This window comes from Periophthalmus magnuspinnatus, chromosome 15 (genome assembly GCF_009829125.3).
Source record: "Periophthalmus magnuspinnatus isolate fPerMag1 chromosome 15, fPerMag1.2.pri, whole genome shotgun sequence".
NCBI lineage: Eukaryota > Metazoa > Chordata > Actinopteri > Gobiiformes > Gobiidae > Periophthalmus > Periophthalmus magnuspinnatus.
In genome coordinates, this window is record NC_047140.1 from 22,621,538 (window position 1) to 22,645,850 (window position 24,313).

At 40.3% G+C, this 24,313-nt stretch overlaps 1 protein-coding gene across 2 annotated transcripts in view; it reads right to left on the reverse strand.

The window, feature by feature from the left end:
- The window catches only part of jag1b (jagged canonical Notch ligand 1b), a 39,050-nt gene extending 16,522 nt beyond the window's left edge, over positions 1-22,528 (reverse strand). Inside the window, exons 1-11 of one of the 2 annotated variants that reach the window (XM_033979166.2) lie at positions 22,146-22,528; positions 21,566-21,871; positions 12,885-12,936; positions 9,000-9,257; positions 7,889-7,949; positions 4,705-4,835; positions 4,500-4,619; positions 2,236-2,349; positions 1,107-1,220; positions 896-1,009; positions 281-327 (exon numbers count right to left, since the gene is read on the reverse strand). In XM_033979166.2, the coding sequence (XP_033835057.1) occupies positions 281-327; positions 896-1,009; positions 1,107-1,220; positions 2,236-2,349; positions 4,500-4,619; positions 4,705-4,835; positions 7,889-7,949; positions 9,000-9,257; positions 12,885-12,936; positions 21,566-21,871; positions 22,146-22,202 (1,374 nt within the window). In that variant the 5' untranslated portion in view covers positions 22,203-22,528. The remainder of the gene's footprint in view (positions 1-280; positions 328-895; positions 1,010-1,106; positions 1,221-2,235; positions 2,350-4,499; positions 4,620-4,704; positions 4,836-7,888; positions 7,950-8,999; positions 9,258-12,884; positions 12,937-21,565; positions 21,872-22,145) is intronic. The other variant, XM_055227031.1, reaches the window with a different exon arrangement.
- Between the last annotated feature and the right edge of the window lie 1,785 nt (positions 22,529-24,313).

Below are 24,313 nucleotides of genomic sequence, written 5' to 3' on the forward strand. Positions count from 1 at the left end.
AAGACAATAATGTTTATGGTAATTCAATCTTGTGTGGTCAAGGAACTTGTGTGTCCCTCCCTTCGAAAGCCGTCTGAACCCACTCCCCCCAGATTTGATTTCAGCAAGGAATTCCACAACAATTCCTCTGTCAGTTTCAGAGACTACAGTTTACAATATCTATTTATACAACCGCTGTAAATATCTCATGCTTCGGCAAAAAGAACATTTAGACAAACAAGAAAACTGGTAAACATGCAGTGAATTATGAAAAATATGGGCGTTTTTGACAAGAACCTACCTTGCAAGTTCCCCCATTCTGGCACTGGTCTTTGCAGTCATTTATATCTGCAAAAACACATGCAAATAGGAGGATTAACATTGAATGGCTTGAACACAGAGGCTTTTAGCAAACAAGCTTTTTATGTGTCCCATGCTTTTTAATGCTACCATGGAGGCTATGGTGTTCTAAGTAACAGTTGAATAACCTGGGGTAAGAGTGAGTGCAACACAGTATTGCACAATCCTGTCTGCTGCCAAGTGAAACTAGTCGTGGGATTGTTTTGAACCGCCTCTAATCTCCGCAGCCTTGGCCCCTGCACTACTTTATAATGACACACCGTTTACACTGTAAGAAAGGCAGCACTTGTTCAAATGTTTGGACTATGCATTTAGAGTAAGTTTTAGACAAGCTTTATAACAATGTTTATCCAATCAAGGTACTAAAACATATTAAACTACTAATCTAAAAGACAAGTATTTGCAGAGTACATTTGGTCATCTCACAGTAGTAATAATAATAATAGTGTTTATTGGTCAGGCTTGAACTCAAAACAAAATATTAGATTTTTTGGATGGTGAAAATTACACAAAATGGCACCAATAAACACTGCCACTGAAACAACTCTGCACTCACTGATGTCACAGTTTTGCCCCGTCCAGCCAGGCATACAGTCGCAAAAGTATCCACCAATCAGGTTACGGCATGAGTTTGCATTGACACATGGTTTGCTTTCACATTCGTTGGCATCTAAAAAACAAAGAATATGAATAAATAAATCCACAGAGATGTATGGGTACAATTGACACACTTGAGAAGAGGTGGAAAATAGGGAAGACAGGCTCACCTATCAGACATGTCTTCCCTGACCATTGGGGAGGACAGTGACATTTAAAACCATTCACTAGATCCTGGCAGGTCCCTCCATGGTTGCATGGGTTAGGAGAGCACTCATCCACATCTGCGCAGTTAGAAGTTCATTATTAATTTTGTTAATTATTAGGGGTGGGACGAGACAGAATTTTCACAAGACAAGACACAAGATATTGACCACGAGAACAAGACTAGACTTTCAAATAAGTAAAAATTAATAATCAGATCAACTCACAATTTTGGTCACATCATTTTGAATTAGTTACATTTTAATATTTTGTGTTGTGGATGGGTTTTATGTCTTGATAGGTTTATAAAAATGACCAAATCAAGTCATTTCCATCATATTCTTTTAATAGCCTAATTGCATTAAACAACCTTTATGTTACATGTCCATATATTTCATTTCGCAATCTTTTTTTTTTTTTGTTACCAAATTTAACACAGACTATTTGCATCAATATTGGTCCTACCACTACAAAATATAAACTGGGGCAGAGATTAAAATGTTCTCTGTTAGAATATGTGAACTACAAGTCTACGTGTGGAGACGTCTTTTAGCTACAGTTGCTCAAAGATACGCAGCTTTCCAGAGCTTGAGCGGGGCGTAACCCTTTCATGCCCATGTCAAATGTAAAGACAGGATAAAATCACACAAGATCATTTTACCCATGTGTGCACGGTCTTGTGGCTATTTGATCTTGTGAGATTTCATGGCATCCCTATCCACTTTACCAAAAGTGCATAAAATTCTCACATAATGTGCTAGAATGAGTGACTTACTCAAACAGTAGTCAAGAGTATGAATACAAAAGTTAACCCATACTTTTGTTTGATTGCATGCAGCATCTAATATTTGTATTAACTAAATAAATGTGTTAATGTGTAATTGATATGTATTTTTGTATTTCTAAATCTCAGTTTTTCCACAATCAAAATGTCTGAAAATATATGTGGGAGTACCGCATATAAGCTGTATCACTTAAGATAACACTAACACTGATAAAACTACTCAATGTGTAATATATTATAAAAGTTACTGAGGTGAGTCTAACAGAGTCATTATTATGTGGTTTGGGTTGAGTTAATGGTTGAAGTCTTACTGATGGAGCAGGAGTCTCCACTCCAGCCTGGTGCACACTGACACTCGTATCCCTGACTGGTCTCAGAGCAGCTCCCTCCATTTGAACACGGGTTGGACAGACAAGCATGTTCAGCTACAACCAGAAAGACCGTTTAAACAGCAGGTCAAAATAACACACCCATCTGACTCATTCAGCAGTGGGAAAAATACTCCCATTTAGTCTATTTATGATTAATGCTTGATTTTGACATAATTAGAATGAATTATGTTGGATTGAAATTGGCGCTGTGTAGTCTGTATTTAAAGCTTTAAAATCATTAACGTAATACACCCTGATGTATCTTGATGTTGAGACATGAAACAGGCTGAGTAATGACTAACCCTCCTCTAAGTGCAAGTGTGCCCATAAAATTCTTCAAACAAGTCCTCCGTGTTATATCCACTCATCACAAAGAGAACATATCAAGTCCCAAGATCAGATAACATGATTGTCACTGCCATCTGAAATGGCTGCTCCACAATGGCAGATGACTTGCTATGGCAACAAAGAAAATAACCCAAATCAACTTTAGGATGGCATAATTTGTCTACTGTTACACTGTCCCTAAACCGTAGGGCAAAGCTAGTTGTCTAATCTACTGTGGCTAAATCACTACTCTGTATAAATGATACAGTTAATTTTTCCTCCACAGGTGTTTCACTTCATTTGAAAATAATCCATCTTGTGGTCTACTGAGCTTCTAAAAATACTTCTCAAGGTTCCATCTCAGAAACCCCATCTTCCTTCCAAAGGCACTCAATGTCAGTGAATCCAACTCAAGGGCCAACTCTCATTCCCTCACAGTCCTCCTCCCCCAGCCCCAAAACATACTCAAATTCCCCCTATCTCACTCTGATGACCCGCGCAGCAGACCACACCACCAGGAAATCATCTTTCAAGCTAAGTTGACCTGACCAACACACCGTGACTTCCCTCTTCACTTGCCGCCATTCTTCAGCCCAAATTGAGAGTATGGCGGGAGGAATTAAGGATGAGCGGGTCCCAAATGGATCAAAAATGAATGATCTACTAAAGGAATACCTACAAGTCTGAGTTGTACAGAGAGAAGGTGGTTGCTAAGATATGGAGTCTTAAGTAATGGTAAACAAAACTACCACGCTCCAAAGAACGCCGCCAAAAAACAACCATGCAGAGTGCAATGCTTTTGCAAGAATTTAACACTGGCTCAAAAAATTGCAAATAACTGCAAACAACTATAATTAATGTTAAAAGGATCTATTGTTAGCATATAAGCTACACGTTTCTCACTTCTACTGAACAAGTAGTGACACCAAAAGTTTTTTTTTTAGATGAGTGCATTGCATTGGCTTTATTCATGAGTTTCAGACAAAGAACAATTAGCATTGATGCAAAAGCAATTGACAATTCAAAACAAAATATTCTATCTTTTGAATGATAAAAGTTCTTAAAATGTCACCTATAAACAGAATGCTGAAGTGAGATTTAGCAAGAGAGATGTAGGTGCTATACATTTACAATAAGAACACCCATTAGTTTCTGACATGTAAAACCTCAAATAAAAACAGCTTGTGCAACTTTTAAAATGCAATTCCTGGTGGGGTCTACACAGAGGAGGCAGAGGATGCAGAGCTGGGGCCCCTTACACCACAATAGCCTGACGCACTCCTCGTTTCAGACCTCCTGTTACTAAGTTCACCATTTCCTGACATCTCTGCAGTTAAGCTGTCAGCACCCAGCCAGTGTGAGATTTAATGAGGAAAAGTCCATCATCTCTTCAGCACCGCACCCATCTGTCTGTGAAATACCTAAGACGTGAACAGATGACCGGAGCCCCAAGATCAAAACGGAGGATTACCTGATTTGGAGGCACTCAGGCCACAGTGAAAATAGATTATGGACGAGTTATCGCCTCCTCTCATTACACACTCTCTCACCTCTGACCTTTAGGCTGTGCACACAACAGGACACAAATGGATAATATAATATGACCTCAGGACGTCTGCCACACATTGTCCCAAAGTGGTCTCTTAAGGCATCAATGATTTGGATTAACTGGAAGTGCTAAAATATCTATCAACGCAACTCAAATACTTAAATATGTGCCTGTGGTTATATGCGTGACAAGAAAATAACCTAGTGTATTTGACCATCATTGAAAACAGTGAACTGTATGGTGCTTTGTGATTATAATAAGCAGATCTGTTAAAGAACTGAGCTATTATACATGTGGAGCTGATGTTATCTGGTGTCATGTCTCTTACCCCTCTCGCAGTTGGCTCCAGAGTAGCCCTCAGCACAGGTACACTGGTATTTGTCCGGTCCTGTGTTGATGCATGTCCCTCCATTCAGACAGGGCTGGTGAGTGCCACAGTAGTTCAGATCTGAGAATGTTTCACACATGTTTAGTTTGTTTTGAGACACAGACCACTTCTTTTAAAGGTGCAACTGAAATAAGAGAAGATTAACCTTTATCACAAAGATGGCCACCCCAGTTGGTGTCACAGAGGCACTGCCAGGGCTCCACACAGGTGCCGTGGGTACAGCCGGGGTGAAGGATGCACTTGTCACAGTACTGGCCCTGCCATCCGTACTGACACCTACAACACAAGCACCATTTAGTTCACAGAGGAGAAGGCATGACCGTCTGCTGCTGCTGTGTGGAGCATTAGAGCAAACATAAAACTATCACACCACATTCACAAGATCCCAGGGTAGCTGAAACACTCTAATCTGCTGTTTACTCCAAAGTCCTTCTAAATAATGCAGCAATAATCTGAACCTGATGAACCAACATTAGCATACAGTATGCAGCACTGAGCTGTGCTGATGAAAGAACGGGCTGTTCACAACAGGGCTGAGACTAAAGGGACCACAAATGAAACCTAAGTAGCAGTGATTTTATGCAATAGCTTTAAAACAATGGTTTGGAACAGAGAATAACAATATTATTTACCACTTTAAATACAGCATTAAAAACACAATTTTGCTGCTCTAAGGGGACCTTTAGCACAGCTAACATTAGCATGCGGCAAGACGCTCTCTTTAACAAGGCCATGCCTGTGGCTTAGCAGTCGCACCATCAGAGGGGTTCGACTGGAGTCTCTGCAGCTCATCCTGGTTCCCATGAGTCAAGAGTCAGGCTGTGCCTGGAGGCCGAGGAGGGAGCTCTCTGGCTCTAAAATGTCCATGGCCATAATTACACTGATAGTGCTGCCCTTCTCTTGCAGGCCTCCATAATTAAGACAGCAAGGCAGTCTGCTGATAAGTCTGCTGTTAAAAGGTGGTGAAGTGGCGCTACAGCAGAGCAGAGTTGAGTGCAGGAAACCCTGTGTCCCTCTGGGGGAGCGCCGTACTGATTAGCCCCGAGAAACGGACACACTGTAAAAATAAACGTGTGGTTAAGTAAACCTCAGTCTGTGATTAAAGCTGCTATTCTTAAAAGTGCGCTAATCCTCTCATGTGAAGCACATCTCTCAGTGACAGCATCCTAAATCATTTACAGTCATTACAAAGCCAAATTACTGAACTGCACAACATTAGATTATGCAGCACACAAATGTCTCAACTCAAGTATGAAAGATATTCTGCCTGACAACAGTGAGACATGGATCACACCACTCCTCGGTGACTCTTTAGGGAATTCAGCAATAAACTTTAAGTTTAGAATAACACTACAGGTTGTTATCTCTCTCATGGGAACGCGCTCACTGCAGCAACAGTAGCAAAGCTTGCTTGAGAAGTTATCTGGCATGATGCATGTAAACAAAGCTAAACCAAAAGCTCCAAATGTAACCACACCTGTGCACAGACTACAGAAATTCAAACTCTGTGTTCTGCCAGTGGCCGCACAAGCACTTACAAGAAACCTGATGATGTCAAAGCCTTGGGAAAAACAACACACTCGTAGCAAAATAGGGCTGGGCAATATGGGAAAAAACTTTTTTCCCAATATTGATCTATCTCAATTTTCAATTTGATCATTTTATTGAAAACAGACAGGTGGACTTCAGACATAGAGAGGGTGTCAGGATCACTATTTTATTTTATTTTTTTTAATAGGGCCAATAATTCCACAGAAAATTTGGAATGAGGTCGTACAATATATTAAGGTCTAAAAGCACCACTACCGGCAGAAACATGTGCATCCGCATGCGTTAAATTCGTTTTTCACTCATAAATGCTGAGAAAATTGTTGTTTACTTTGAGTAACTTGGATTATAATGATTATAATGAGAGAAAGAGAGGATAAAAGGTAAGCTGTATGGGAGCGGGTCAAGCAGCACCACACGCAGATGGAAGGAGACACTGGGCTATTAGTCAAATTGTGCAGATTTAAGCCAGAACTTGTGAAACGCAAGAAAACGTGAGGAGACATAAAGAGACTGACTGGCTCTGACTTAGAGCTTTCAACACGTGCTCTTACTGCCACAGGACTGACTGAAGACCACTCGATTAAAATACTCTTGCCTTATCATCGAGATCAACCAAAGTTTAGATCAGGATTGATCTTTCGATTTTTGGAAAAAAAACAAATAAACCCAATTAACCCTGCACTTTATTTACAACCAGATTAGACAGTTAACAAAGTGACAAGTTTCATTTCAAGGACCACCACTGGACCAAATAACAATGCAAACAACTGGATCCCCATCTGCTGGGGCCTTTCCTCCAGCTGTGTATGAAAACGGCATTAGGAAGCCATTAGCTACACAAACAATACACTCAGAGGCTCATCCGAATGTTGTGCATGATTGAACTGATAACATTTGCCTCATTAGAGCTTATGTGTATAACATACGTCACTCCTTGCATCTATGATGAAGGACATACAAACAGCAACAGTGGCTCAGTGGTTAGAGTGTTGGTCCCCCAACCCGAAGGTCGGAGGATCGAGTCCCACTCGGACCAAGTTCTGTCGTTTTGTGGTTGGCAGCCTTGCTTCCGTCAGTCTGCCCCAGGGCAGCTGTGGCTATAATAGTAGCTTACCATCACCAAGTGTGGAAATGAATGAATAATGACTATAGTGTAAGCGCTTTGAGAGGCTTTGAAAAAGCGCATTACAAGTGTAAGCCATTATTATTATTATTCTTAAAAAGATTGAGCATCTAGTTGCAGCTGGACAGGACTTGCAATCTAATACTTATTATGGCCATATTAGTTATGGAGCAGAGATAATAGCGTCAATTGTCATTTTATATCTGCTAATTTACATTTTACGAACAATATTTAAATGTCTATGCTGATAGTAACTCAATTATGTTAGGAATACATTTTGCAACATCACATGTATATACTATCATTATTTGAATTCCTTGTCAAAAATCTGGTCCATACAATTACAGAGCTATTTAGATGCTCCTTTTAAAAAACAAATGTAGGCTTGTCACAATAACAAATTTTGAAGCGCGATATATTGCTGAAGAAAATATTTACAGTGAGGGATAATGTGGAAACTAATAAAATCCTACTGACACAATAACCATGAAAAAATATTCTGAATATGCGATACAATAAATAAATAGCAGAATAAAAACCCTTAGTAATCGGTAAGTCGATTTAGTATTTATAGTGACAGGTCTACGCAAATGTACAGATCACAGCTAAAACGTCCAGATAAAAGCCTGAGGCAGGTGAGTTATTGGTCACTTACTTGCAGCCGCCTGGCTCTATACAGGACCCATGCTCAGCACTGCAGCCTTGTCGACAGATAGCTACAAACGAAAAGAAACAAGAATTTATTTTTACAGCTCAGACGGACTCAGTATTAAGCACTTCTTAATTGCAGAAGTAAATGATAATTACTCTCAATTTTTGCATTTCAACCAGAGGAAATAAACTGCTGTCAACAAGCCCTCACCATGATTCATAGCTCAATGTCTAATAAAAGTCTAATTCCTGTTGCATGGAAAAAAGGAAAATGTATGAACAAAGTGGCTATTGAGGAGCAGGAAGCAGCAGACAGTGTATCAGTCTGAATCTCTGGCTCTTCATAAGGCCGACTTTAAAATACTGTGAACTAGAAGTGGCCAGTAATGAGCAATTTACTGTGTAACATTTACTTAGTAATGCTTTTGAGAAAACTGTGCTTCTAGGAGTACTACAACACTCTTGGCATATGTTGTAGTATTCATCAAGTTCTTGTTTGTTGTTTATATGACACACACCCAAATAATTATTGATGAAATTAATACTTAATAAGTTCAATGTTACCTACGGTGATTGGATTTCATGATTTATTTTACTCTAAGCCTTGAGAAAATTGTTCTTTTATAACTATACTACATTTGTGGAGCTCTACCTACTGTATTTGTTACCCGTATTGGTTTCAGTATTTTTAAAAATACAATAAGGATGTGGTTTTATTGAGCTATTGTGCCTTCTATGTTGGGAAATACAAATTTTTGCTACACTGATTTTTAATATTACAATAGTATTTGTTTTGACTACATGTCTAATTCTACGGTAACAATTAACTTTGGTTTACAATAACATCACTAACCACAAGAAAAAGGAAGGAACAAAGAGGAACAAAGATATTCTACTATACCACAGAATATAACAGTCAAGTTGTAGAATAGTTTCTTTTTAACTAACTAGAGCATTACACGTATAGCAACGTGAGTATATTTGCATATTATTGTGGTATTATAATTGATATTATAGTTGATAACAATTATTTTGTCCATTATAATCATGACACAATTTTCAATATTGTCCCATACCTAATACCTAGCTTCTTTGACCAATAAACCAGAGCTCACCTGTGGTACAGTCAGGTCCAGACCAGCCCTCGAGACACGTCTTGTTCCCATTGATGTCGCAGGTATAATGTCCAAAAAACTCATCCCTCGGACGACAAAACTTATTACAACCAAATCCATAATAGTGTTCATCACAGCTGACACGAATCTGGTACTCGAACTGCGCTGGGGGACCAGGGTGAGTAAGCTTCTGCCACTGAGGGCTTGGGTTTATCATTCCAGAGAGCGATGCCTTTGCTATCAACCTCCCATCAGTGCCTAAAACACACAATTTAACATTATCATTATCATTACATGTCACAAGAGGAATGAATCTGGTGAATTTTACAGCAGGGAAACCAAAATATGCTCACACAAATTGCAGAAGATCACCAAGATACTAGATTATATGTAATTAAGGCAAGTATGTGTGTTGGATGAGACATACAAGGAGGAAATGGAGAAAAAGAGATAGGCTGGCTGTAATGAGCACTTTAACTGGGTTTTTCTCACGCTCTCTTTTTCAAATCGTTCTGATTCTCAGGTTTATGGCTTAGGGTTATTGCTGCTTTTGCCTTGCTTCTCTGTAAAGGTAACACCACAATAGCCACACTTTTTGACTTCATTTTAATTTTGTTTTACAACTTATGAATTGTTGTTTTGTACCATGTTTTAAAACAATATTTATTATTTGACAATTGATATGTTGTTCAAGCAAACAACAAACAACTGTAATATGAAGCTCAGTTTTAGTTAAAGTCATATTTCCGTCACGATCTTTCCTTGTAACTTTAGGTACACCTGGACTGTGGTCATCTCAGCTAGTCGGGCTATTATAGAAACAGTCAAGCAACCTCCCAAACAATCATAAAAACACACCATAATCGTAGTCATCATACAATAAGTTAAATGTGTACAGTCCATTCACAAGCGTTTAAAAGTTACAGATTCACTGAATGAAAAATAATCAAACACAAAACTACCTTGCATTAACTGCTCTGCCTCATGTCCTCTTGTAAACTCACATATTATTTATATTAACCTTAGAGCGGCCAAGAATTTCACAAAATGTAATATAATAATCAGACCTCCCTCGTCCAAGTCTTTCTGTTTTCTCATTCTCAGGTTTACAGCTCGGGTTTGCAGCTCTTGCATTGACACTGCCCCATGCATTTGCACAGGCGAGGACACAACCACAGCAGCCATAAATTACACTCTGTGGACACCAGTGCTGGGACGTCCGCCACAGTACCATCAGCACTTTTACCCCATAGCTCCAGTTCTCACACGCATTCTTGTCCCCAGTCAAAATACCTTGGGCCTTTTCACACCAGTTACACTTTACAGGGACAGTGCAGCTCCATAATGCATGATTTAGCACACATGGGGCTGGGGAAAGGTTTCTTTAGTTGGGCAAACACGGACGAGGTCATGGCTCTGGTGAATGGGCAAAGGCTGAGCAGGAGCAGAGAGCCGTAATGAGCTCGACAAACAGCAAACACACTTAAACTGAACAAACATGGCTGCCACAGGCCCAGGCACTGCATTCACCACAGCTGCACAATACAGAGACAACAAACTACTGAATACTGCAATAACAATGAGAGGGTAATTAGAATATTGCCATGGTGACATAGGAGCTGTAGGTGTCACTTTATTTCTGATTAAACATCTAATTCAACTGGTTATTAATTAGGTCAATATTGAAGCTTAGCAAAGATTACAGTAGGACTCAAACAAGCCAAATCGGAGAGACAAAACTAAATCAAACTTAACAGTTTGATTCAAAACAAAGCTGGGATCATGATTATGAAACATGTAGGGTTCAGGATCACCATTGCCATGGGAAAATATGTGTTAAAAACTTATCTTATCTTGTACTTTACACTTCTATGGGTTTCATATTTCTGTTTATAGGTGACATTTTGAGTCACCTGTAATAGTGAAACCTGTGGATAAAATGTGTTCTGAAATGTGAACCAAATCTTGATTTTAAAAGCTTAAATCACATACATTTGATATGAAAATGTGATATTGATTTTTATGTCATATCATCATGGAGCAAATATGCTTAGAATTCTTGAGGTACAGTAATGTTCTTGCCTTGTATTGTGCTTTTTGGATATAATGTGCAGCCTAGTTAGTGGTACTCATACAAGGCCTCACACATTAACACTGCTCATTCACTCGCACTGCAGCACTTGCTACTTGCTTTCTAAATCTTCCACCTGGGAGCGAATGAAAAATGTGTCACACCAGTTATTTACCAAGCACGGCCAAGCAGAGGTAACTGACCGCTGGGTGAATCGCCCCACGGTGTAGTATGATGCAATGCCCCATAGAGAGAAAGAGACTGAGGCAGTGAGAGGGAAAGAGGGAGATACTGAGGAAAAGAGCGCGAGAGAAAGAGAAAAGTAGAGCATGTGAGAAATAGAGAGAGGGCAGATGGAAGAAGAGAGAGAAAATGGAAATATAGAGAAAGGGAGAGTGAGCAATAGAGAGATAGGGAGAAAAGGAGGGAGAGGGGAATAGAGAGAGAAAGGGAGAGAGACAAGGGGGGAGGGAGAGAAAGAGTAAGAGCAAATGAGGGAGAAAGAGTAAAAGAAAGTGAGAGAGAGGCAGATGGGCAGAGAGAGAAAAGAGAAATGAAGAGGACAAGAGGTTGATAAAGACAGAGAGAGATTTGCTGTTCTAAGGGGCATATAGTGTAGTGGAGAGAGCGAGCAGAAATCACAATGCCCGGCCACATTTCACATTGATCTGGAGGCCAGCGCTCGGGCGTGAGGCATTTCTCTACCGACTGCTGGCCCGCGGCGCCGGGAGTAGCACGTCCTTACTACCTGCTGCCTGGCCCAGGATAAACATAAACGCAGACTGAGACAAGCTTCATAAAGTCATTAAGGGCCCACTTTGGCAGTAAAACTATCAATAAGCAGAGTACAGAGCTGTTATGTCTTCATTACAAATGCATGCTTTTAAAGGCATTCTCCAGTGGATTACAAATGGGAAACACAACACAAGTTATGTCAGATGAACGTATGAAATGTTTTATTGTTTATCTAATCAACAGAACAGAAAGAAATGATGTATGAGGCTAACAGCACTGGGAGCTAGCCTACGCAGCTCATGGGGGCTTAACCAGCAGTGAGTGTGTACATTCAGGGGCTTTTCACACCAATGCCCTAATAGCTCTCTGGGGAGCGGCAAATACAGCAGAAAAGACCGAAACCTTGATGACCTCGAACAGACCTGCATAAACAAGCAGGATAGAGCCCTCCCTGAGCTAGGATCACTGCTCCACGACCACTCTACCGCACCAAATAAAATAAAAGTTAGATTCAAATTGAGACTGCAGTGCTATTCCCACATGCATGAGAGGTACAACCACAGCTTTCACAGATAAACTCAGAGAGTAGCATTCGTGTGAAGCAGAGGTCTACCTGTGTCAGAGGTAACTTTAACCTAAAGAGAGTACCCCCCCATGCCCCCCCATCGGCCTGTGGCAGCACCCGGCGAACTCTGCTTCACGCCTCAGTGACAGTGAGACAGTGTGACCCTGACCCTGGCTGGCAGCACCTGCCATCAGTCATCAGCCCAATGAAAACATTTTCATAGTGAACAGCGGGCCCTGATACACCCTCCTACCCCCCACATCCAGACTTCCTCCTCTCTGTCTGCAGCCTTGTCCCACCTCAGAGCTTTCTGCTCGGGTACCTGTCAGCACACACTCCCCTCAAGGATGCACTCACACTCAGAGGACCCAGAGAGGGGACCTGGGTCTGCAGGAACAATAAACTTCCTCCTCTGACCTTCAACACACGACTCCTCCAAGACTTCAGTGAGAGCAAGAGGAAGGACAGAGCAGAGGGAGAGGAGATGGAAAAGGCAGATGAGGACAATACTCACCACTAGTCTCATTGCTGAAGTCCAAGGCTTCCACTATCAAAGTGTAGGACCTCTGCAAGAGAAGAGACAACATGAGTTAGCTGCAAGACAAAACCTCTTTCCCTTGTTAGTAGACTAGTAACCATGCAAATGAATGCCTACAAAGGTCACATCACATTTAACTATGTTATAGAACAATGCAAAATGGACAAGGTGACTAATGCTTCATGACATCAGGAGCACAAGAGTGATTTGAAGGAATCAAATGAACCAAAACACTGTAGTAAAGCTGTTCAACACAATCTCTGGAGAAATGAGCCGTCAAAATAAAAACGTAGTGAATAAAAAAACGGACCCAAAGTGCCAAAACCATGTCTTCGTCTTCACCACGGTAACACTTTCCCCCAAATACAGATTTTCCACATGTTTATGAAATGTGGTGAGACTAGGCAGTGGAAGATAGCCATTTCTCTCTCTTTCGCTGTTTTACAATGTGTATGGGTTTTCTCATTTCATGCTCATTTGTAGGCCTCTAAAAGGAAGGCGAAAACCAGCTTTGAGGTAGAAAAATAAAACTACAATAAACAGGATTATATGAAATGAATGAGACAAAGGACGGGCGAGATGGCAGGGCTGACGGGGCAGAGAGCTGGGCTGAATGAACTCCACTCTGGAGGGCCTGTCTTGATTTCAGAACTCCCAAAACGCTTTGTCTGATTCGGGGTCGGTAGCGCTCACACCAGTATCGCCTTACACATTCACTCCTCAGTCACGGGGAAGTGAACAATGTGTCTGTGGAGTCAGGGAGAAAGTATGCGCTGGTAGGCCTGTCACGACAATCACTATATCAACTTATTGTTCAATATATGATTGAAAGAACAATACTTCTTCAGGATTAATACATATTGCATTATGTGTCTTTTTTGCACTAGTATTAAGACTATATGACATTTGCGCTTTAGTTGGTCAAATAATTGCCATCTTTGACACTTCATAGATAGTAGAATGAACAAGTGTTAAATAGTTATTTATGTATTGCTGGCCAAGGTTTTTAAAATATGGTTCATTTTGAAAAAGGGTTACTGGTTACTGAGGGTAATTCTGTCAGTTGTATAAAGCCATTTCCATATCACTGTTTTTGGAATAGCAATAAATGGTACTTCAGAATATGTTATAGTGACAGACCTTTGCACTGGTGACAAGTTCTGGGTTCAACAGATCCCTGCTCCCTATTCTTGCTCAGAGGCACGACAGAAATCTGACATAGCAACCGGCAATGACTTCACTGTAAACAGACCTGCTCAAGGAAAACCCCTGTGCCACTATTCTCAGGGAAAGGGCATGACGCACTCCAAAACATTTTTACCTTATTCTGTCAGGCATTCAACGTTCCAACTTTTTAATAAAGCAAGCTTCTTATTCTTTGCCAGTTTTCCATTGCAATTAAGTTAATATGTCTGAACAATTATGAGAAACACTGAATTGAGATGTTTTTGTATTGCAATGAATTATATTTAGTAAAATCAAGATTCAGTGCACATTTAAACACGTCCAATGCAAGAAGTACAGAATCACAGAACAGATTAGACCCCAAAGAAATACCACATTTTGTTTGTTTACAGAGAACATGAAATCCCCTAAATAACTACAGGCTTTGTGATGTGCTAACTGTGACAGTTCAATGTGCAATTTGCAATTTATTCCACTTAATCCTCAAACATAACTTTCCACCAATAACAAATCTGCATGTTCACCCGTTTTACATTACAATCACAAGCTATCATTTAATATAAGACTCCCCTAACTATGGTCTTCTCAGACTCATTATTGGCTGTAATGACTTAAGGCAGAGCTTGAGAAAAGCAGTCATGTGGCAATGTGATACCTCATCAATGCAAGACACTACAACCTACAGCCAGCTATATTAACACCACTAACACGAGGCCTCCGCTTCCCCTTCGAGCGCTTAACAGTATCAAGTTCAGGCCTAGCGCTTAATGCTTAGCCAGCAAAAGCCTCTGCTGTGAAGACAAATACATGTGGCCTGGAGAATTTGGGGGATTTCACCATTTGTTCCTTCTTGGGTCCATACAAGATTATTTGGGAGGGCTAGTTTGTAAAATCCCACATATGTGACAAAGTCTTCAAAACAGGAAGTCAATGGGAAAACCACAATATTGTCAGTATTGTGAAATTTTGCTATGAATAAGGGTTTCATTATCTTGTCCTAAAACTGCCTAGAAAAATTACCAAATGTCTTGTGATATACATCATAGATTAGTAAGTTTCCTGTGAACTAAAAATGGCTTGATTTTTTTATATTTGCATCACAGTTTAGGTGGTGACTTTGATATTGTTTTCCAGAAAAATTCAAATACCGGGTAATACTGGTCTGGATATCAAAATAAAAGTGAAAAAATTGGATGCTTGGATGGACTGCTGTTATAACACATAACGTTTAACAGATCACTGGCTCTGAGAATAAAGCAGACCTAACACACCCATAATTGGCACCATTTTAAACTTGTTTCAACTTGGGAGTGATTACACAGTTATGATCACACCTCTCTGACAAATAAAGTTATCATTTCTGCTATATCATCAGACAATAATTATATATAAATACATATGGTTTGATGGTTTGACTTTCAGTTAGTGTGTAATTACAATAGCTATTTTAGACGTTGAACTAACTGCGATACTTAGAGTTGTCAATAAAATCATACACATTTGACTTCCTATCGGTACACCTCAGGAAAAAAAACAAAAAACATTCTGAATTAAGGAATTAACATAACCTTAACCTTGTTTATGTACAATAATGTATTTTTTAAGCATATAGATCTGTTTAGTATTATTATTAACACATGAGACACTGGAGTATTGATGTACTGGTCACAACTTCTTAACAAGAATTTATATTCAAGATTATGTTATCAAAACGAGTCTCAAGAGGCTGTAAGTTTTCTCTATCTAACAAGAAGCCCCTGTTATGGGCATGTTTTGGACGAAATAAGTGCTTCCAGAGATACAGAGAGGGAGAGATAGAAAGGTTAGAAAGAGGGAAGAAAGAGAGAGAAGAAGGGAGAGAGAGGGCGTGAGAGTAAGAGATGAAGGAGTGAGAGAGAGAAGGAAGAGGAAAGAAAGAGAGAGGGGGAGAGAGGAGAGAGAGCATGCCTCCCCATTCACTCACACTCCATAACTTCTCAGTGTTATCAGTCTGCCAGTGCCAGGTTCACTTTTCCCAGGCTCCAGCTGACTCACAACTTCTCTTTGAACTTAGAGGGGAGCGACACACACACACACTCAAATACACACAACAACACAGAAGCGCACATAAACACACAAGTCCAAGCGCAATGAGTGTGCGGACATACATCTTCTTCTTATCTGCTTCGGCCAAACAGACAGTGTCCAACAACAGACATGTAACATCAGTGATAAGAATCAGTTGAAGCGCTCTGTCCTGCCAAAGAACACTACTGAATCCTCTTACTAGGGGAATTTTCCCAATACACACACAGAGCCAGGAGAGAGCGGTCCAGCCCTGCTCTGGAACAGGACTCCATAATAAAAGATGTTTCAATAACTGGAAGGCAAAGGGCTAATGCAGTGGTTCTCCTACATTTGGGACATTTCAACCTGGCAAGGCTTCAGTAATCAAAACAATGGGCAACAAGTAGGACTAGCTAATATATTTCATGATTATTAACCACTGTCTAATGAGGAAAATATGAACTATCAAAGCCGCACCAAAAATTAAAGGTGCACTATGTAACTTTTCAGGTGGACTGAACGCCACTTTCACACCACGTTTGTCTAGAGATGTTATTGCTTTGCCAAGAATGTTTCAAAGTTTGGCATTAAACATAAAAATCTAGTTTTTTTATTGCATGCATTCTTACAGTAAGCGTGATTGCCTCTCCATAGATATGACCTGTAACTTACCTGATGGCGCCACTGATTGTCTCCATAGAGATTGATAAGAAATATGACATACTGTGGAACATTCTGGGCAAAGCTAAAAACTTCTGCATGGAAATAAGAAAACAAGATGGTGTAACCAGAAAACACACATATGCGTAAAAAATGATGTAAGTAGTGACAACATTTGTAAAATACTCCGGTACAAAACTCAGTGGGTACAAATATATGTATACAAATGGATCCCATACAAGAATTTGAGAGTCAGTAATTCTAATAACATGCTTTTACCCTATTGTGTTTCACTGCTTGGTTGTAGGAACTGACCAAAGAACTGCCCTCAATAAAAGCAAATGCAAATCAGATTAAGTTAGTCCTTGTACAGATGAAATGTAAACAAAACTATATTGACTCTTACTCTCGCTATCAGCTTTCCTGAGTCAATCAATTCAATGCTATCAACTAGAAATCAACACAGTGATTAATACAGCTGTAACACGCCCATCACACCTCAAAGTTACCAGACACTAATGACAAACTGTATGAAAGGAATGCATTGTCTGTTGAAAGATTTTCATTAAAACAAGAACAACTAAAATAAACAAGAGTGCATGTATTCCGTATAGATGCATTAACTGGAATAACCTCCTAGACACCTTCCCAATAGAGGAATCTCAACATTTGCCAATGAAAACAAAAACATACTTCAAATTGATGTTGGATCTGCCACAAGTCAAATAAAATTAAGGTAAGATAAAAAATGAAAAACATATACAACCATTTTGTTACTATCTGTCTCTAACGGTCACTAAGCATGTAACAAAACAAAAACACACACGATTATCCCAATTATAGGCAATTCAATGCATGCCACATTTCCATAGAGGCAGTGACACAATACATTATGTAACAAGTTTGCTTTCTACCAGAAGATGCTGTTGGCAATGTAAGGGAAAAAAAAACACGTCAAACATTTTTCCCGTTCTTACTGTTGAGTAATTTGCACTTAACTGCCACATCACAGCAGACAATATAAAAGAAAACGTGTTATTACTTTCACAGCTGCCAGCAGTGCTTACCCTCAAGGTTAAGCTCATGATTGTGGCAGAACTCACCTGATAGCTGTACTCAGAAGGCTATGACTTGTCAAAAGGTCTCTCATCGTCATGTCAGGGTTGTCCCACATCTAAATGTAGACGCCGCCATTGTAAATTATTACGACTAGATGCAGCATTTGCAGAACTGAGGCGCCAACTTGAATGTAAAAAATTGCTAAATCAAAAGACAAAGGTTGTTTCTGGACTAATGGAGTTGTTCTCAGAGAAAAGGCATGCAACCTGAGTACTATCTGAAAATAACAGACAAAAATGAGCTCAAATCTGAGCTAAGTCAGGTCCAAACCAGCCCGAAACACAAAATCTTTCAGTCTACCCCAGGGAAGCTGTGGCTATGAAAGTAGCTTGCAACACCAAGTGTGGAGTGAGTGAATAATGTAATGTTTAACACTTTGAGTAGCTTGAAAGGCATTAAATAAATCCCAGACATGCATTATTCTTATTATTGAGCTAGCATTAAGAAGTAAACCATGCCCATTGCCCAAACCAGGACTGACCAAATACTGAACAGACTAAAACTTCCACTGAATCAGCAAAAAACTTAGTAGAATCCATACTGCCAACAAAATAAGTTAAATTATCAGAAGACATATGGTCCATCAGTAAAGAAGCTTTATCAATGCTGAGTCTACTACTACTGCTTCCGGTTGCTTGCCCTGCACTGGCAATACAGCTGCACTGGCTCCATTATGTTGGGTAATCCTCACTGTAGTCACTGAGGGCAGACCATTGTCCTGGCTTGATACACTTGTGTGAATGGCTAGACCCACACTTCTATGTAATATAAAAATAACATACTGATGAAGTTGCAAAGTTGTATGAGAATGCTAACAGGCTAAAGATGTCCTGGCGACAGTGTCCAGCTGGTGGTTTGCCTGTCGCGCCTTATACCTGAAGAGGGACACGTGTGTAGCCTCATTAAGAGCAGCGGTTACTGTGGGTGGCAAGGTTAAAGCGATGAAATGCCTGAGGTCCAACCAAGCGTGACTTAAACAAAGCCCTTGGCCCGGGACAAGAGGCCAACTTTATGCAGAGACCAAAAAGAGGAGAGGAGGGGGACATTAGCAGCCTCATGAACTCCAACAACCCAACAACCCAAAATGCACCACACCGCCATCTGTCCACAACAGCCAATCAACTGATGAAAAGGACAAAGAGTGATATCATACCTAACCTGACGATTGTAAATGTGCACTCAAGTAGAGCTCTTGGATAAAAGGACTAAAGGGGAATGCAACAACCGCCTTCTCAATTTTCAATGGAAAAAAACACAACTGGACAGTGTCATTGTGTAACAGGCTATTCTGAGGCCCACCTATTACACATCATATCAGATAAATGTCTTGATTCAACAAGGATGTAATCATAAACTATAAGACAGCTGTGACAATAAAAAATATGGTTTCACATAAAGCCAAACTGTACTGATAAGAAACTACTATAAAGGATTTAATTGCATTTTTCACCATTGATCTTAGAGGTGGTTATTTAAGATCTATATCTTTATAGTATCTTTATTCCTTGAGGTCATTTTGTTTTTTCAAGCCTGCTTCTGTTACACATGTGGTTGCTTTTGGCCTGGTTGTTCGAATGAGGTGTCATTTTTCTATAGTTCGACCTGTACATTTTTTTCTTGAATAATCAGCTCTCCAAAGTATGTTCAGTGCTAATACACAGTTATTATTACAGTCCATATTTAGCCCAGGGCCATATGTTTTACACTCTGCTGTTGTGTAGGACTATGTTGAGTTTGTACACATGTAAGCAAGGTGTCATTACAATTAGGGCAGGACAATCGATCAAATTTTCAAGATCAAGATCAAGATTTAGTCATTTCAAATTGCTAATGGTGCTTGGTGCTTTTCTACAGCCAATCCTCTGTCAGTACAATAATGAGGGTTAGAGCAGAGGTCAGACTTTGAGGAAGGAATGTTTTTGTATTGATGGCAATGATTAAAATGGTTATTGTAAATGAAATCCATTTGCATTTGTTTTTAATGAAAAATAAAATAAAAAATTGTTATCAGGAATTACAATGGAGGAAGTGCATCTACAACAGTCCTGAAGGCTGGGATGCTTCCATAGTGTCATATTTCAATGTCAACAACTGTTATTTTCCACTAGAAACGATTTTCACCACATAACATGAAACTAATCTGGCACTAAGCATTTATGCCAACTTAAGGTTACCATAGAGCGGACATAAACAGAAACTTTTGTCTTTTAAAAAGGTGTGAGGCGCCAGTGTCTAAGTCGAGGGCAAATAAAAAAATACAGCCCCTATCAGATTGCATGCTACCCTGCCGTGAACATTGTTCTACTGCCTGATCGGATCATGGGGGAAAACCAGCCTGAATGATCTGCTCTGCCCCCTCTGCTCTGCTGCATGGGAACAACTGAGAGAACTGCTCCATACTAGACATTAAAGGTGCACTGTGTAACTTTGGTGGTCAGAGGTTTACCATTTGCTTGTCTTCATGGAGATGTTGTTACTTTGCTTGGAATGTCACAGCATGGCATTACACAGATTTGTCTTGCATTCATTGAATTACATGTTTTTTATTGCTGAAAAATACCTTTAAAAGGTGCTTTCTAAATGTTACCAGGGTTGCCCCTGCAATCCTGCTTGTAACTTGAGCTGCTTGTCTCAATGAAGATACCTAACTTTAATGCCATACTATGAAACATCCCAGCAATACCAATATCTCCATGGAGACACAGTTACAAACACTATACCAAGAAAGTCACACAGTGGACCTTTAAAGACTGCAACAACCTATAACCTACTGCACCACATGTGCATTATATAAAAGATAATCTAAAAGTGAAAAAGTAAAGCCTAAATGTGACAAACACTGTTTCTCAGTCAGACTTACAGAATCAGACACTAGTGGTGGGGGCATTGAGCCAAGTGTGGGGTTAGTGAGTCTATGTGGAGTGAGCGCACTTTTCATTATATCGAAATATGCTCCATGGCAAATCTTCTCTCACAGACCTACAACCACGCTCCCACAAGCAGCCACGACCATTTATTTACTCTCACACCAAGAAGAGCTGACACGAAGGAAAGGAGAAGGTCTGAATTTTAAAGTACTTCTTACACTAAGCAGGACTATGAGCCAAAAGAGTGGAGTGGAGCGATCTACTCACTCAACTCCCAAACACAAGAGCTGCTGGTCTAAAGAGGGAGGCAACATTTCTCACTGTGTTATAGGCACTTATAACAGATAACTACCAACTATTTAGAGGAATGCTGAGTTTAAGGGCTGTCAGCAGGTCCAATTTACCTTTCATCCCAATTGCTTAGTCTTGCCTTGTCACATATGTAAAGTAGTTAAAAAAGCAGACAGAAAAAGACAGGTCTAGGCCTGAAAAAGAGAAATACCAGCAGCACCTGGTAAATACACAGAAATGATGGAAAACCAGGGGGTCCTTGTTCAAAAGGATAATTCACAAAGAGCCTAACTACCACAAGAGAAGTGCACTCTTCTAGTTTGTTGTGATTTCTGTCGTGGTGGGTTTGGGGTCGAGGTGGGTGACTGACACATGGTAATTGCTCTGAACTGAACTGCAAACAGACATTTTTTTCTCTCATTTTTGTTTGAAGAAGCCCGTCGACTCAAGACGCACAAAACGAAGTAGTCTCCAAAAATAAGGACTCACCGGCCAGGCAAAACTGAAGGGCAAAACTATCCTGGATTTGTCATTCCTGTTTGTGCTCTTGAAAGAAAACGTATTCCCTCCCAGGACAGGCGTAGATCCCATTCCGAAGCTGCAAGGGCCCGCAGCCGAGACCCGAGATTGGTATTCCTTCAGGCAAACTTTAAAAAACGTATCGCACTCGCTCCTGGAGCATTTTCGATCCGCCGTGCTCCGTGCGCCATCACAACAAGCGCCGCTGTGCAACTCCCCATTCGCGTTGTGCATCGATAAAATCTGCAGCTCGAATTGTCCAGACCCCACTGACACCTGTTGAAGACGCAAGAGTGAGTTAAACTAGCAAAATTACACATATTTCTGCATTTAAACCACATTAAAAGTCTATGTTATTGCAAAAAAACACGCGCGTAAACACTGCTAATTTGGAATATAACTTTACGCAAGCTAACGCAGGGATAATACACGAGGTTTGACCATGTAATGTTAGCATAGCCGCGTTTTATTAGTTGACACTTGCCGGGAAAGTAAAATGAAAACAAGACAACGAAAACTAGCCATTGTTTTAGGAAGTAAATGCATGTACCTTGGTAAAAAAGCAGAGTAAAAAGGCGGCCACGACCGAGCCTCGTCTCCAAAACATGCCTACTCCAGTCTGCTGTCGCCTCACGGTTGTTGGTTATTAGTTTTCTGGCCGACACACGGCTCCACTGCTCTCCTCTGATTTAAACATGCACGACAGGGAAAGAGCACTTGAGCAAGCAGAGCGCACGTCCCCGGGTCATAAGACAACCACCTATTCCACGGTATGTCCCCGTAAAAGTCTTCTCACGCAAACTACCACTGCTGCAAACTCTCCGTCCTCTCGTCTTCCACTTGTTGAGGGAGGAAAAGTTTATTCAGTAGCCATGCGCCAGCCTAGTCCACTGCTTGCTTGCTGACTGACTGACTGCTGGTCCGAAGAGGCGCTCACTGCACAAGTTCAACAAGGAGGGAGTGTCCTTGCTGCCTGCAAGCTCCATATTCATGAGAGGGGAGAGGCCAGTCCGCCCCTAAACAACTCAAGGTAATGACATAAACTACTGCAGCTTCTTTGAGACCTTTGTGGTGGAAAATATAACGGTGCATAAACCGTGACCTGCCTACATATTGATAATCATAATCCTCAACAACCCACGATTTCAACGTGAATGAATTATTGAGAGGCAAGTATCAATTTGCACACACTTTAAGTCTATTGCATTTCATTATATGCCTTACTGACCACACATTTCTTTACCCTAGTTAAGATTTATGCCATCTTAAAAATGTTAATAGCTAGTTTTACTGTCCTCTAAATATGTGCAGGTGCTATAAATCATTTGAATTGCAAACTGGACCTAATTTAACAAGGCCAATATCTGGCTCAAGGGCATTTGGATAAAAAATAAATGCTTGCTATGAGAGATATCTTACAATGTAAGCCTTGGAAAAAGCATTTGGATTCCACCAAGTATCTGCATGTTTTTGCAATGATGTGAAATCCATGCATTCACCAATAAAAGTGCCACTGGAGTAGCCTTCCACAGGGTCTGACATATACTGCGTTTCTTGTTTTGCACAGAAGCAAAATCCACTGTAAAACGTAACTCAACTCAAACTCAAAACCACAAATTATGATTAGTTATATTTCCTCCCTAAGTCATTCAAGAATTATAGCATTAATTTGCTATACACTATACTGGACATTTAAGAGTTTATGAACTCAGTTCTGAGCAAAAGGTCTCAAGCAGGTTTTGAACAGGGGCATATGCAAAGAAAGGTGGAGATATGCAGGTACAGAGGTGCTTGTATAACATTTTGTTTAAATTGTATTTTTCTATACTAGTAGCTTCTTTAACATGGGTTGTATTATTTTGCCTGCCTCCTCTGTCTGCACAGTATTAATAACATTTAGTTTTGCTTTTTAAAGCAAGGGTGTGAAAATGGACCAATCTGCACAATCTGCATTTCCAATGTGTATATGTATGTGTGTGTGTGTGGGGGGGGGGGTCTGTTTTAATAATAATGTGGTATAATGTTTGATTGATATAAGGCAGTGTCCAGCACTAATCTGACCGAAACTGAAAAGGATGAGCAGCAAAATATTTTTTGTCCAGTTGACAGATTAGATTTTTTCTTTTATTATCTAATGTGCAAGTTATAAACATGCAAATACTTGTTTTACTTTTACTTGGGTAATATTACTGAAGTAACAGTAGAGTTACAATCCTCTGCTCTACTACCTCTTATCAAATACGCATCAGTATAATGTTTGCCTTAATTGACGATTTCCCCATGTTAGTGCTTAAATATTTCATGCTATGTATTTGGTAATGAAAGGGCTGACAAATTGCTAAATTGTGTTATTGCCCCAGTATCCTCTTTGGCTGACTCCGGTGTCGAAGGCCAAATTGTGACCAGGTGTATCAGTGGAGGAAGGTAATCTGTTTGGCGATCAGCAGCAGCCCATAGACATCCATCAGACGCGGGACGGGAACCCAGCGCCCTGTGGTTAGTGATTTGTGTGCACCAATTACACAGGTCACTCAATGGGTCAATCAAGGGAACACAGTTGGAGCTCCAGCACGACCAGAGCGGCCACATCAATGAGTAACTATGTAATGTTTCACCATCTCCCTTTATAGCGGTCTATGGCCTTGTCACATGACTGTCCAGCCCTGGTGATAAGAGAAACACTGGTTTACAAAGAAATCTCCTATTTTTCATCGACTG